The following is a 15,500-nucleotide window of genomic DNA, read 5'->3' as shown; positions in this document are numbered from 1 at the left end:
GCTTACCAAGCAAATAGTTATCACACTACCAATGTACGTACATTACTGCAGAATTATTGGTGTATGCTATGGTATCTTTGATTCATTTTTGTTTGTTTAAGACAGGGAAAAAATTGGGAAGGTAACCTTTAACTTATGCTTAGAACACTCTGAGAGAGTGGAAAGCTATGATATAGCTTACTGTTTGCTTATAAATTTTGTGAAATATGTTCTTATGATTAAAGATGTTACTCTGTTTTTCACAAGACTTGGCATGGTTTCAGGCTACTTTGTCAGTACTTCCATAAGGAAAGGATCCATTATCCAAAACTGTGGTTGGAATAGTAAATAATGGGTATTCTTTATCCTTTACTATCTTAGGAGAGTGCACTGAATTGAAATCCACTCTATGACTGTATTTCTGTAGGACTTTTCCAATTAGTGGGATGTAGTTTATAACAATATGTTGGTTCCCCCAGGATTGATGGTTAACCTATTTTTTTTATTAAAGCAGGAAACAACCAGGACAAGATGAGCTCATGAAATGTAGAAGGCTATCTCTAGAGGGAAAGATTAGGAGAGATCAGAGTCTTCTAAGGACCTACAATGTAATAGGTTATTATCATGCATTATTCCACATAGTTACTTTGCTACTTAGCTATGTATCCAAGTAGGAACTACAAGCTATTATTAGAAAAGCAAACTAAATAGTTTGGAATGGATAACCTCATATCCCATGCTTTCACCTGCCATTAAGAGAAATGAACTTCCTGCTTAAGTGGATGTCCTTAAGTACCACTGGTTACTTATCCATTCTTGCTTAATTCCTTTATCTTAGCTTTAGGATATTTCATAAATAAAATGCCTTGGAAGTGTTTAAGAAATAGAACTCTTTTTTTTTTTTTTTAAGTAAGGTTTATTAACTCTTAACATTGGAGAATTGGTTTTGATACCCAATTGTGACCCAGTTAGCTAAATTACTTTGGCCAAAGCTCTTAATCCCTGCAGACTTTTTTTCTCTATAAAGTACATGAGTTGAGCTCCATCCTCTTCAGAGTCCCTTCCAGTTCTGAAATTCTGGGTCTATATATTTCATAAATACCTTTTGTGGCTGCCTCAGCAGAGGAGAGCAATTTCTGAAAAGAGGCAAGCTTGAGGCCCTTGTGGAGTGGTCATCCAGTTTTCATCTTTCTCAAGATTAGATTCTGATTGAATACTGTTTTCAAGTCTCATCCTGTGTCCGGAAATACTTTTTTCTTCCATTATCTGACTACTCTCCAGAAGTCTTCCCATTCAACTACTAGTACCATGTACTGTCCTATGCTGTGATGTGCTTCTAAGACATTATTAGAAGTTCTTATTTTACATCTTATTTTTACATTATTTTTAAAAAATAATTTTAACTTTTCCACTGTTAATGTCTCATTATTACAAAAGCTTCTAGTACATACATATGACATTATAATGGAATATAATGACATATAATGAAATGTACTCCCAATGTCTTCTGATACCTATCTAGGGAGTGAAGTTCCATCTCTGTATCTTGAAATCCATTAGGCTATAATTATAACTTACTAAAAGAGAACAGCAATTATGAAAGTTCTCTTTAACAGAGGTATCTTGGGTTCAATCCTCAGTAAGTACAGAATGTTAGTAGCTAAAGAGTCAAGTATTTACCAGTCTACCTTAGAGAAAAAAATGAACCTATAGCCCAATCCAATGAGGAAGAAACAGTTTACTTTGGAATAAGAAAAACTTAAAAAGTAAATGAAGCTATCTGGAAAGAAGACCTAATAGGAAGTGCCTAATTTTTGCATGAAGGCACTTGTGCAGGATAAGTGAATAAATGTAGATTAAAGCAACAGTTTCAATTTCAGGATAAAAATATATTTTCTGCAAACATAGGAGCCTATTGAACTGATGTCTAGTCCAGACTTCAGAAAGAAGCAATTGTCTTGGGTCTAGTCAAGGGGAGCTTGATTACTAAGAGTTGTAGAAGGACCTTGAAACAATGCATTATCAACTTTTTCATGGTCCTGTGGTACCCATTCCAAGAAGTTCATCTTAGCCAGAGCATGGTACTTATGTCATACTAATATTTCTGTATTCACTGATTACTCTGTTCTGTCTCTACCTAATACAGGTCCTTCTGAATTAGCATTTCTCTTCCTATTTTGAGAGTATTCCTATTTTGTGCAATATCTTTAAAATACCATTTCAATTCCAATTCCTCTTCTTAACCATGTCTTTACTCATTTAATATTCTCATGTTTGGGGTTCCTGGGTGGCTCAGTGGATTAAGCATCCGACTTTGGCTCAGGTCATGATCTCACAGCTCGTGAGTTCAAGCCCTGCATTGGGCTCTGTTCTAATAGCTTAGAGCCTCAGATTCTGTGTCTTCCCCTCTCTCTGCCCTTCTCCCATTTTCTCTCTTTCTTTCAAAAATAAACATTAAAGAATAGTTTCATGTTCTTTTCCCCTTCTATAACTTTGTTAATAGTTGAAGAAATTTTACGTGGTCCAGTTTCTTCCATTAAAGAAATACCATACCTGTGACTATGAAATTATATTTCTTAAAAGAAATATTTGTGTGTTAAAGATTTTTAGAATCTACTAATGAAAAGAATAATGCTAATAATAACTAATATGTATTGGATATTTACTATGCTCCACATAGAGTATACATTTTTTCCATAGATTATCTCATTTATGGACTGTGGTTTTTTGTAGTATCAGTATTGATCACAACTATTAAATCTAGCAAATATTAAAATTGATAACCTTCCACATCCTACTCATTGTAGACAAAGGAACTAAAAGAGCACCTGGCTGCAACGTAAGATCTTATATGGGACTATGGTCAAGTAACTGTGTGTGATTAAAATACACAGATTAATTTCAAACTTCCCACTCAACAAATCTTCCGTTGTACATTGGGCATGTACAAACATGTACAATATTTACATGGAAATATAACTTGGGGAAATTGTCCACTTTCTATCTTTCTTTCAAATTCAGTTCTATAATTTCAGGCTATTTTAGTTATTTGACTCATTACTGTTCCTATCTATTTTTAAGCTATGGAATTCCATTACTCTGTTCTTCTGCCCTACATTAACCTCTCCATCTATTTCCTCTCATCCCTTCTCTCCTGTTTACTTTCATTCTAGTCACAGAATCAGCCTTTCCAATGCGCTTTTTCAGCTAGCTTATGAAGTTGATATCCTGAGTTCATTTTCTATATATTTCCTAATGATCTCAGTCCTGATTTTGCTTTTTTGTTTTATGTGGTAAGACATTAGCAGAGGCACTGATGTATTTTTTAATGATAATAAACCTTTTAAGTTGTCATCCATTTTTATGACGATGCATGTCGGAGACAGAATCATATGTAGCCTAATGAATTGAAATGAATGAGTTCTTGTGAGGCTTTGTATCCTGTGGCTGAAGCACTGTGTCACAACAGAAGGGCAGACAAAGTCAGAGCACACTGGAAACTGTCAGTAAAATATGCAAAACCAGCAGAAGTTTCTGAGTTTGCCAGAAGTAAGATCAGAGTAGAGGCTCTGGAAATAATAATGCATCACTATGGCAAGGATCACAGTGGGAGTTAGGAGGTCTTAATCTTCACACCAAACATTAGGCTGAAATATGCTTCTCTCCAGAGCTGCCACTTGCTGTAAGACTATCAGTGTGTCCAGAACTCACCGGGCCCCCAGACTGCCTCGTTCTAAGTAGTTCAAGTTGCTCCCTCTGGGACCTCTTACTGTGTGTATATGCAAGCACATAGGCTCTTCAAGGCAAACTGTAAAAAGCACTAGAAGAGATTACAACCATTACAATAATAAAATTTCACTTTGAAATAATATATGCATAGCAATTAACTCTAATAATGTCTAAAATGTATATAAATATGTTTTATAAGTATTTTCCTTACTTGGAGGTAACTTCTACAATTATGTTCAACTTAAAATATCATTGTTAATGGGGGCCTGGGTGGTTCAGTCAGTTGAACATCTCTTGAGCATCAATTTAGCATCTGAGCATCATCTGATGGCAGCATAGAGTCTGCTTGGGGTTCTCTTCTCATCTCTCCCTCTCTCTGTTCCTCCCTCACTCGCGCTGTCTCTGTGTGTCTCAAAAATAAACTTTAAAATTTCAGTGTTAAAGTATGTATCCACTCTTAAGTAGCAGAATTTCTTTTTTTTATATGTTTATTTGTTTTTTTTAGAGAGAGAGAGAGAAAGTGGGAGGGGAGAGGCAGAGAGAGAGGGAGACAGAATCCCAAGCAGGCTCCACACTGCTTGGAACAGCACAGAGCTGACAATGGTGAGATCATGATCTGAGCCAAAACCAAGAGTCAGTCACTTAACTGGCTGAGCCACCCAGGCACCCTTAAGTAACAGAATTTCTTAAAGTAACACAGAATTATCTCTGTCACCCATGATTAAATAGTGATGATAATCCAGAGCGTACTCTATAATTTAAAGCATACCATATCTGCATGCTTACACACATACCCGTGCACATACACAGCATAGGTTTTAGAAATGCCTTGTTTCCTGCTGATTCAGTATGTCAGATTGACCAGATAAATCTGATGTAAACAAATTCCTTCAGCAGAGACTCAGAAACTGTATCTAGTGTGGTTTTTAAGCTTGTAACTAACTTTAATGCTATCTATTGTTATTTCTTGAGCTTTTTTTAAAATGGGCAAGATTTTTACTTTGCATTTTTATATGTATATTCACCAGCCCTCTACCTATATTAGATTTACATTATATAAGGAAAAAAACTTAGAGCCTTAAAATTCAGTCTTTCCTGAAGTCATTATGATATGTGAGTCAGAAGTATAGATATTTTTCTTCAGAATGTGTTGGTGATCTCGTATTACTACTTGACTTTTTAGCTGTTTTGCTACGATTGTATGGTATCCTTGACCTTTTTATAGGCAGATATGGCATGAAGTTGATAAACGTGGGATCAGAAGAAAACCTGTACTGTATCTTTACAGTGGAGTGAGTGGTGAGACTGTGACTCACTCTTAAAACTCTAGAATGAAGTAAATATACAACAATTACATAGCAATGGCTCTTACTTAATTTGGAGAAAACTTTTATAAGTCTGAGTATTTAAAAAAAGTCCTCAAATTAAAATTTGGCATATATAGATTAACGTGTATAAATTTTTGACTTATTTTTGACCTTTGCTGAGTAAAAAGCCACTCCATTTAGACAATTCTAGTAAAGAATATTATATAATGGAAGATGCACTGTCCCTGGCAATAGCTGGGACATTACTACTGTTAGTAACATTCCTGCTACTCAGAATTTGATGAAATTTTAGCTTTAATGATGAATTTCTTTAATAGTTCCTGAAATGTGTTTTTATTTATTAGTTGTTCCTGATTTTTTTTGTTTATAATTGTATATTTAATACAGTTGAGATTTTTTAAATCTCTAACACATCTCTGGTTTCAACTTATTTACAGAGAAACCACAAAACACATTCCATATTCCTGATTTTTTTTTTTTTTATGTCATGGTAAAGAGTATTAGCCAAGTTGGTTATCTAAATGTGACTCCCTTGATTCTTTCAATGCAAAAATGTAATGTAAAACCAAGAAGTAATTCTCATTGCACATTGGCCCTTTTGTTTGGATGGACATCATATGGGGAAAAACTCTCTCTTGGTATATTGTTAATTAAAATAAAAAATTACATAGCCTAACATTTAGTAATTACTAATCTGTAAGTAGCAGGGACTCTGCTAAGTAAACACCTTATATGGTCCTGCCACTTCATTCCTTAAAATCTTCCAGAGGCATTTTTCAGACAGAGAATAATAATACTTTTAACACACTCTGCATGGCCTACACAATCTCTAGCCCCTTGGCCATGCCATCCTTCCTGGACCACAATGCATAAAATGGATACTCACTTCACGTAATCCTGTTGACTTTACTGTGTGACATTATTTTGTTTATATATGCGGTGTTTTGCTTCTCTGTATCTCTCCTACCTCATTTTCTTATCCCTCCATTTGCATTAGAGCATAAGTACCATTAGAGTAGGAAACTTGAATATATTATTTTCCACTGTATCACCGTGTATAGAATAGTGTCTGAATATAGCAAATACTCCATAAATATTAACTGAATGAATGGATGATGACCGTCTCTCAAAATAACCTTATAAGATAGGTACATACTAGAAATGTTTCCTAAAATTGACTAACCTAAATAAGTGAGTCTCTGGAGTTTGGAAATCATTCGGCATCAATGAATGGTAGACTTTCAGCCATTCTCTTTTGATCATGTAGATATTTACATAATTCTGGGTGAAGTCCTTGGCTAATCATTTTGAAAATAGTACAGACTAAGCATATTTACTAAATCTCATGTAGTTCATTTAGAAAAACTTATTTTCAAAAATAATCTTTTATGTTTAATTTAATTTTAATTTTGAGAGATAGCACATGCAGGGGAGGGGCAGAGAGAGGGAAACAGAAGATCCAAAGTGGGCTCTTGACTGACAGCAGAAAGCCCAATGTGGGGCTTCACCTCACAAACCATGAGATCATGAGCTGAGCTGAAGTTGGACACTTAATGAACTGAGCCACTCAGGATGCCCCCAAAATAATTTTTAATGCATTAAAAAACAATACTTAATTATTCTTTCTGTATTTAAAAGCATAGACAAAACTTAAGATAAACTTGTGTTGTTATTTGTTATTATTTTCTCCTCATCTCTTTGAATGTTTATTTATTTATTTTGAGAGGAGGGGAGGGGCAGAGAGAGAGGGAGCAAGAAGAATGCCAAGCAGACTGTAGTGTCAGCACAGAACCTGACGCTGGGCTCAATCTCACAAACTGAGATCATGACCTGAGCTGAAATCAAAGAGTCAGACATTCTACCGACTCAGCCATCCAGGTGCCTCATCTCCTCATCTCGTTAAAACTTACTTTGAAATTAAAAACAAAACAAAACAAAAAACCTCATTGATATTATGAAAATATCACCACACTGGAATTTGATTTAGGGGACTGGATAGAGACCCTTTTGTAAAGTGACCAAAAACAAAAACACCCCACCTGATTAAATATAAAATGTTTATCATTGAATTTATTTCTACACTATCTTTGTTAAAATCAATCTTAATACTATATTAAAAAATTTCCTTTGTATTTTCTTGCCAAAGTATTAACTAATGATTTGTTATACTTTCTAATTTTTATCTCTTGTAAATCAAAATTCATATCTTGTTAGTTAGGTTACCTGCTATTATATATTACTGTATGAAGCTGCCTTTATTTTTCTCATAAGAGTTACAGCTGAAAGAAGAAAATTCCCTTAAACTATTCCATCTGCTGTTATTTATTAGCATACTTCACTTCTTAATTTCAAGTATAAATTTGTCAATCTTTCACACACACTATAGTTATTTATATTAAATCACCTCTCAAAATTGAGATATATAATGTGTTATAAATACTTAGAATAAAATGTGAAGTAAAAAGAATTTAACATATACAGAAATAGAAGGATTGAGTAAGTATCTGTGGTGACAGACCAGCAAGTTAAACGGAGATAAAAATTATGGTGGGTAATTTGAAGTTTTACCTTCTTTCTATTTCATGAATGCAAAGGAATAAGGAAAAGGGTTTGTCTAAAGGACCTCTAAAGGGTCCTTGACAAAAATAAAGAGATACTCAGAGGCTTTCCAATGAAGTTGGGGTGGAAATTAGCATCACGTCTCTATTTAGGAGGTGAGAATGGGCAAGACATAGAAACTATAATGGGGTGATTCCTATTCATATTTCACAGACATTGCAGACTCTAAACATGGTCATATCTTAAAAGCGCAAATTATGGACTACTACAGTTTTTTTAAAATAGAGAAACTAGTTGTCTGGAGCCACCATGGAGCAAAACATTTAGTTAATCAACTTTTCTGGATGTTTCAACAATGTCGATCATTCACAGAGAGCAGCAACACTTTCTTCTGTAAGCTGTGACTAGTATCTAGGATGTCTACAGAAAAGCAGTTACCTAGTCAGCTTGATATGTCAAGGAAACACCAGACTGTTGTAGTCATGATGCCTTAGAGATTAAACATATTCATGACTATGAAAGTACTCTGTAAACTGTAAAGCACCATTGAGGCAAAACATAGTTGGGTTTTTTTGGGTATTGAGTTATAATCATTTAAAATTTATTAGTTTGAAATTCGTTTTTCACATTTTCTTATTTAAGATGTTTACTTTGTGTGTGTGTGTGTTTTCAGATAATCACAAAGACTGTTCTGGTGTGTCCTTGCACCTTACACGCCTGCCGTAAGTACTTCCTGTTACCCTAGCTAAGTGACAGCTTTAAGATATTTGAGAACTTAAAAGTGGGAAACCTACTGTATTCATTGTCTATTGCTGTACAACAAATTAGCCCAAACTTAGTGGCTAAAACAACAAATATTCTAGGCACAAGCTTGGCTGGGGGCTGTGGCTGGTGGTCTCACACAAAGGCTGCAAAGGCTCAGCCAGGGTTTCACTCATAGGGGATGGGGTGGGGGTGGGAGGCTCCACTGAGGTGGAACCGCTTCCAGGATCATTCACATGGCTGTGGACAGGGTTCGGTTCCTTGCTGGCTGTGGGCTGGAGAACTCACTCATTTCTTGCCACGAGTGCTCTACACAAGACAGCTCACAATATGGCAACTCATTTCCATCGCACCCACCAAGAGAAACCAAGAAAGAGCATGCGAGATAGAAACCACAGCCTTTTTGCAGCCTAATCTCAGAAGTTACTGAATAATGTAAAAGTCTGATAGGTGAAGAAAAGAGTTGCCACAAATCTTTACACTCTGACTGCTAGGGGAAAGAAAGTGAAATTGCTTTTGCCTTATTCTGCTTGTTAGAAATAACAAATCCCTAGGGCCAGTTACTCTGCCCAGCCCATGCTTAAGAGAAGAGGGTTCGACAAGGGCATGAATGTCAGCGTTAGGAATTATTGGGAGCTTTATTAGCCAGGATTCTCCAGGGAAATCAAGCCAGTAGAAAGTACACGTGCGCATGCACACACACATACATATATGTATAGAGAGAGCCAGATTTACTTCAAGGAATTGGCTTACATGATTGTGGGGGCTGGCAAGCCTGTGATCTGCAAGGCAGGCTGGAGATTCTGGCAGGAGTCAACATGCAGACTCGAGTCCAATGCCGTCTGGAGGCAAAATTCCTTCTTCTTCCTAGGACCTCAGTCTTTTCTCTTAAGAGACCTACCTACCCACAGAATGAATGGTAATCTGATTTACTCAAGGTCAATAATTTAAATGTGAGTCACATCTAAAAAATAACTTCACAGCAACATCTAGACCGATGTTTGACCAAGCAACTGGGCTTTCACTTCATGAGGTTAACACATACATAGGATTAACCATCACAGGAGCCAATTAGAGACTGCTTTCCAAGCGCACCATGCCATAAAAACGTGTTTTTAACTCCTTGCCCAAGAAATTAAGTTATTTTAAGAAAAACATCTATTCTACCTCTTTTTCCATATTGCTTTGTTTTAGTTTTCATATGAAGCATATATTATAGACTGGTATACTGAAGTATGTCTTGTTCTTCTAAGGCCATGGTTTTGATGTTTCAAATAATTGAGATACATATTACTATTTCCCACAGACAGCCCTTAATTGCTGGCATGTACCTTATGATGTCTGTTGACACTGTTATTCCACCAGGAGAGAAAGGTAATTATCTTTTCATATTTATGCTTATCTCATTACATAATATATAGAAATGCATTTACAGTATATTTTTTTATAAAATTTTGAAATTACCAATGTTCCTAAAAACTAACCCAATTCTTTTTTTTAATTTTTTAACATTTATTTATTTGGAGAGACAGAGAGAGACAGAGACAGAGAGAGAGAGACAGAGTACGAGTGGGGGAGGGGCAGAGAGAGAGGGAGACACAGAATCCAAAGCAGGCTCCAGGCTCTGAGCTATCAGCACCAGAGCCCAACACGGGGCTCGAACTCACGAGCTGCGAGACCATGACCTGAGCCGAAGTCAGGCACCTAACCGACTGAGCAACCTAGATGCCCCTAAACCAATTCTTTATTATCCTTAGATTTAAAATAGATTTTTGTATTATTCCAAGCCAGTGGTTTATTTTCATCCATTCTTTTATTGAGATGCTAAAAATTAAGATCCATGGGTAGGGTAGGTAGGAGGTTATATAAATGAAAGAATAAATCTTGAGTATTTTACAAATCAGTCTTCCATTCTTTAGATGCCAAAAACAAACCTCATAACATACTGTGACATAAACTACTACATAGGATATCAGTTTCAAAATCAAGAGGTTAGCAAATCTTGATTTGACTCAGTCTTTGAAATCAGATATACTGAGCTTAATTCCCTGTTTAATAGCTGATTCTCCTAAACTTACAAAAAGCTATTGGAATAAGTGTAGTATTATTTATCAATGTATCTGATCTTCTGATGAAAATGCTCTATTAAATATTATTCATTTGGTTTTACTGGGAATCCTTTAAAATTAATGACAAGTATGGTATCATTGTTACTGTTCACTTATTATCAAAGACATATTTATTGAATAGCTACAGTGTTTTAGACTGAAGGGAAAGAGAAGTATATAAAGTGGTTCCTTTTCAATAGAACTGTCAATCTAGTTATCTTAGATGTTTGCAATTTTTCAACAATCCTTATGTTCTAAAAAATAAAAACAATTTTTAAACTTTTTCCATTGCATAAATTTCATGGTAAAAGTAACAGATTAAGCCTATGTTTTTATTTATGGTGGTGTTTTGATTTGGTCCTAGTCATTTTATTTATGAAAGAAATTAAATGTGAGGGCAAGAGGTTATTAAGTCATCTTAGTAAATTGGCTGGCACATAATAAGAGCGTGTAATATCTACTGAATATATCAGTGCATGTTTACTTTATAGGACAATCCCTATGCCTACCATCTGATACATACTACTACCTATACATACTTTTAGACAAGAATAATGTTATTTTCCAACTGGATAGTGACCTTTGTTCTGTGTTTTCATTTCTAACAGTGGTGAATTCTGACATTTCATGCCATTACAAGAAGTATCCAATGCATGTGTTTGCCTATAGAGTTCACACTCACCATTTAGGTAAGAACTTTAAACTCTAGTTTAAACTGTAAACATTTACTATTGTGCTTGCTAATGCTATAAATGTGCAAGGTAGATTATATTTGACCTTAAGCCTGTTTCTATGAAAGATTTTACTTAATTCTATGTTTTTTTCATATATTTTCACTAAAATACCTAGCATTTGGTGTTTTGACAATATTCAAATTTTATTTTGAAGAAGGAAAGCAAATAATGCCTTTTATTTTTCTAATATTTTATGATTCTAATTTATGTTCATTACAGGTAAGGTAGTAAGTGGATATAGAGTAAGAAATGGACAGTGGACACTAATTGGACGCCAGAGCCCCCAGCTGCCACAGGTGTGTAGAAGCTAGTTTAATTTTCAGAGAAAAAAATATTAATCAGCAGGTAATAATTTTAGAAACCCTCATAGAATCTTTGTGGTTTTCTCTAGAATCCTAACATCTCTAAATCTACCATTATTCTGTATCTAAGCTGTGTGTTATTTCCTTTTTTACAACTTCCAACTTGATGGTTTCTATTAACATTTCTAAACATGGTGATAAAGCATGTGTCTGTATGTGTGTGTCTTCATCCTTTCTACCCAGGGCGTGCCAAGCCTCACATTATTAAAGCATTCAGTGCTGGGTTTTATTGGTAATTTTAATGAATTGTGTTTATCTTCTTGGCAGGCTTTCTACCCTGTGGAACACCCAGTAGATGTTAGTTTTGGTGACATATTGGCAGCAAGATGTGTATTCACTGGCGAAGGAAGGACAGAAGCCACGCACATTGGGTATGGTTCTGCAAATTTCACTGTTTAAAAATATTTTATTGGGGCAAGGAATGATTATAGGTGACAGTTATCTTTGTGAATGAATCACACACTTTTTCCGATCATGAGCAATTATAGTAAATTATATATAACCTTTTCTCATTTTAGAACTGAGTGATATGGATTAACCCCAGAACACGTGCTTGTTTTTTCATGCTTCCTTTCCTCCTTTTTATTCAAAACCTTCCATATCATACTTCTCTATATTATAGTTACCACTAGAGTATATATCACTTCCTTAGGCTCACTTAATAAAGAAAAATATAATGGCATATGAAATTTTTTTCTCAAGTGTCCTTTTGCCCTATGTTCAAATTTAGGTAAATATATAGCTTCCACATTTGGAGGCATCCATTAATTACTCAGAAGTGTGATTTTTTTTTTCTTCTGCCTGTTAAACTTTGACGTATTCATTGTTTTCCAGGTATTTCATCAACCAAATGAGAATAATAATATGTAGCACTTTTCTAAAAGAGAACATTGGACTTTAAACAGTTTTTAAAATATTGAGCCTCTTTGAAAGAAGTACATTTTTTTATAACACTGAGGAAAATTTTCAAAGCACTATAAACTCTTTCGAAGAAGGTCTGCCTAAATTAAAAATGAAAGATAAAGTCTCTTATCATAGTTGGTGTTTTTTTTTTTTGTGTGTGTGTGTCAGAAGAGAACCAAGGAGCCTTTTTTCCGTGTTAAACTAGGTTATAAAATATTTACTGATGCCACCTGGAAGCTGGAGCTTTAAACCACTTATCTTTGATCAAAGAGAGGGTATAGAAAGTAGGCATCTGAAAATACGCATTCGATGTACTAAGAGATGGCTCTTATGATGACAACACTAGCTGTTGGTTGTCAGAGGAAAGGGAAAAGATGCTGAAGCAGGTAAAAGAAACAAAGGGCATTTGAGACAGTGGAATAGGATTTTTTTATGTCTCTCTAAAATGGTTTTTATATTAATAAACATCAGTTCTAAGGCTAAAGATATAATAAACAGAAAAAAATTATCAAGTTATATTAAACAAGAAGTTTCCAAGAGTTTTGCTTTTGAATAAATTTTTTAAGTTTGGGAAAAAGTCTTAAGAAAAACAAAATTACTGAGTCGCACAAATGGTAACAGTAAGAAAAGGCTTGACAAAGTAGACAAAATTAGATTTGAAGGAAGGAATCAGACATTTACTTCTTACATGAAGTAATATGAGTCACAGGATACTGATCAGCTATTTTCCATTCTATGTTAGCATAGACCTCCACAGCTTTACTGAAGGGCCATTGGCGATTTTATTTACCTTTGAAATAGGTAAACAAAGTAAGAAAAAATCCCTTTCAACACATTCTGTGTATTAGTGTACAAGTTCAAGTGTGGAATAGGTAGAAATTTTTGCTGAGAGCCCCCTTAACAATTTGTAACTTTGACCAAATCATATCCTTTGAGTATTCTCTGTGAGGCAGTATCCAACATAGAAATTAGTAACTTGTTAATAGTGCCAAGATGAGAGGCCAAAGTAATTTCCAAAAGGCTCTTTCAGTTTTCGGAGTCCAGAGCTCATTCTAAACACTTCTAGTCTTTTTAAAAATAGACATTTTGCTTTACAATAATACCCTAGAGACACCTGGGGGACTCAGTCAGTTGAGTGTCCAATTCTTGATTTCACCTCAGGTCATAATCTCACAGTCATGGGATTGAGCACCACATCAGGCTCCGTGCTGGGCATGGAGCTGCTTGAGATTCTCTCTCTCACTCTTTCTCTGTCTAAATAAATAAGTAAAGAAATAATAAAATAATACCCTAAAATGGCTATACCAATCTATCTTGTCTTTATTTTTTTTTAATTTTTTTCTTTTATGTTTTAGTTATTTCTAGGAGAGAGAGAGACAGTGTGAGCAGGGGAGAGTCATAGAGAGAGGGAGTCACAGACTGAAACAGGCTCCAGGCTCTGAGCCGGCAGTCAGCACAGAGCCCGACGCGGGGCTCGAACCCACGAACCGTGAGATCATGACCTAAGCGAAAGTCGGACGCTTAACCGACTAAGCCACCCAGGCACCCCTATCTTGTCTTTAAAGGAGTGTCATTTTGAAATATAAATGAAATAGAAGGAAATTACAGGAAATTATGTTATTGGATGAGCCCATATTTGGAATATTTAATTTATATTAAGAAAGCAATTTTTTCCCAGTGAAATGGTATGCTAATAAGACAGGCTTGAGTAAAATTTGAATATAAATAAAAATTCTCATAACAATGCATGGTATTCCAATAGCACTTAACATGCATTTTAGTTTTAGAAAAGTTACAGCATCAACCCAACTTGTGTTATAAAATAATGGATACTACTTCCATAGCGTACTACAGAATTAACAGTTGAGAATGTAAACAGTAAAAAAAGGAAACTAGTTTATGGGTCTGTTAAATAACACTCTGTAAATTTCCTCTCTCTTTTCTCCCCTCCTGCCTAACTCCCAACCTGTATACATGAACATGCATTCCCACTGGGCACAGGTTTGAGCCATGAGCATGACACCTACTCAGATACAACTCTACTTACCTGCAGGTTGTATGGGGCTTGTAAATGTCCCTCCATGTACTGGAAGAATCACCAGCATCAAGTTTTTAACTTTCTTCTTCTGCAGCCACTGGAAACTAGGTTTTATGGGAAAATTCTGTCAGTGGCCCACCCAGATTTTCAGCTGAGTATTCTTCCACCCAATCTGAGCTTAACTCTGTAGTAAGCTAAAAATCTTAGGACTGGAGAAAATTTTGCTTGGGTAGAACAATCATAGTTAACTAATAAAAAGCACTTTTTAAAAATAGGGAGTAATTTTTTCATAGTTTCAAAACTCAACAAAAAGTACAACCACTAAAAAATAGGTGGATTTGGGGGGTGCCTGGGTGGCTCAGTCAGTTAAGCATCAAACTCTTGATTTTGGCTCAGGTCATGACCTCACATATCATGGGATCAAGCCCCTTATCAGGCTGTTTGCTTATGGCCTGGAACCTGCTTAGGATTCTCCCTCCCTCCCAATCTCTCTCTCTCTCTGTCCTTCCCTGCTTTCTCTCTCTCTCTCTCTTAAAATAAATAAGTAAACATTTTCAAAAAAAAGTGGATTTGGTTACACTTGGGTGGCTTAGTCAGTTGAGCATCTGACTCATGGTTATGGTTCGGGTCATGATCTCACATTTCATGGGTTCGAGCCCTGCATCAGGCTCTGCACTGACAGTGCACAGCCTGCTTGGGATTGTCTCTCTACCTCCCTCTCTCTCTTTCTCTCTCTCTGCCCCTCCCTGGCTTGCTCTCTCTGTCTCTTTCAAAATGAATAAATAAACTTTAAAAAATAAGTGGATTTAAAATAATATGTGTTAATACATTTACTGAATGGTAATATTTTTTAACCTAGGTATATTAAATTTCTTTTTAAATGGTAAATATGAATATGTCTTAGACAAAGTTGCACCAATGTATATAATGACAACATAGTACTACCTAATTTATGTAAAAGCAATATTTTGTGTCTGAGTGCAGTACATATTTTATAT

At 35.4% G+C, this 15,500-nt stretch overlaps 1 protein-coding gene across 10 annotated transcripts in view; it reads left to right on the top strand.

Moving 5' to 3' along the window:
• PAM (peptidylglycine alpha-amidating monooxygenase) overlaps positions 1 to 15,500 on the top strand; it is a 118,067-nt gene that overhangs the window by 41,391 nt on the left and 61,176 nt on the right. For all 10 annotated transcript variants that reach the window (XM_039216958.1, XM_039216957.1, XM_039216955.1 and 7 more), the window contains exons 5-9: positions 8,269 to 8,317; positions 9,664 to 9,731; positions 11,074 to 11,154; positions 11,419 to 11,495; positions 11,829 to 11,932. In XM_039216958.1, coding sequence (XP_039072889.1) covers positions 8,269 to 8,317; positions 9,664 to 9,731; positions 11,074 to 11,154; positions 11,419 to 11,495; positions 11,829 to 11,932 — 379 coding nt within the window. The remainder of the gene's footprint in view (positions 1 to 8,268; positions 8,318 to 9,663; positions 9,732 to 11,073; positions 11,155 to 11,418; positions 11,496 to 11,828; positions 11,933 to 15,500) is intronic.

Source organism: Hyaena hyaena, unplaced genomic scaffold (assembly GCF_003009895.1).
Source record: "Hyaena hyaena isolate Hyena2069 unplaced genomic scaffold, ASM300989v1 scaffold_661, whole genome shotgun sequence".
Classification (NCBI taxonomy): domain Eukaryota; kingdom Metazoa; phylum Chordata; class Mammalia; order Carnivora; family Hyaenidae; genus Hyaena; species Hyaena hyaena.
The sequence above is the reverse complement of the archived record's forward strand: the minus strand, read 5'-3'. Positions and strand labels throughout refer to the sequence as shown.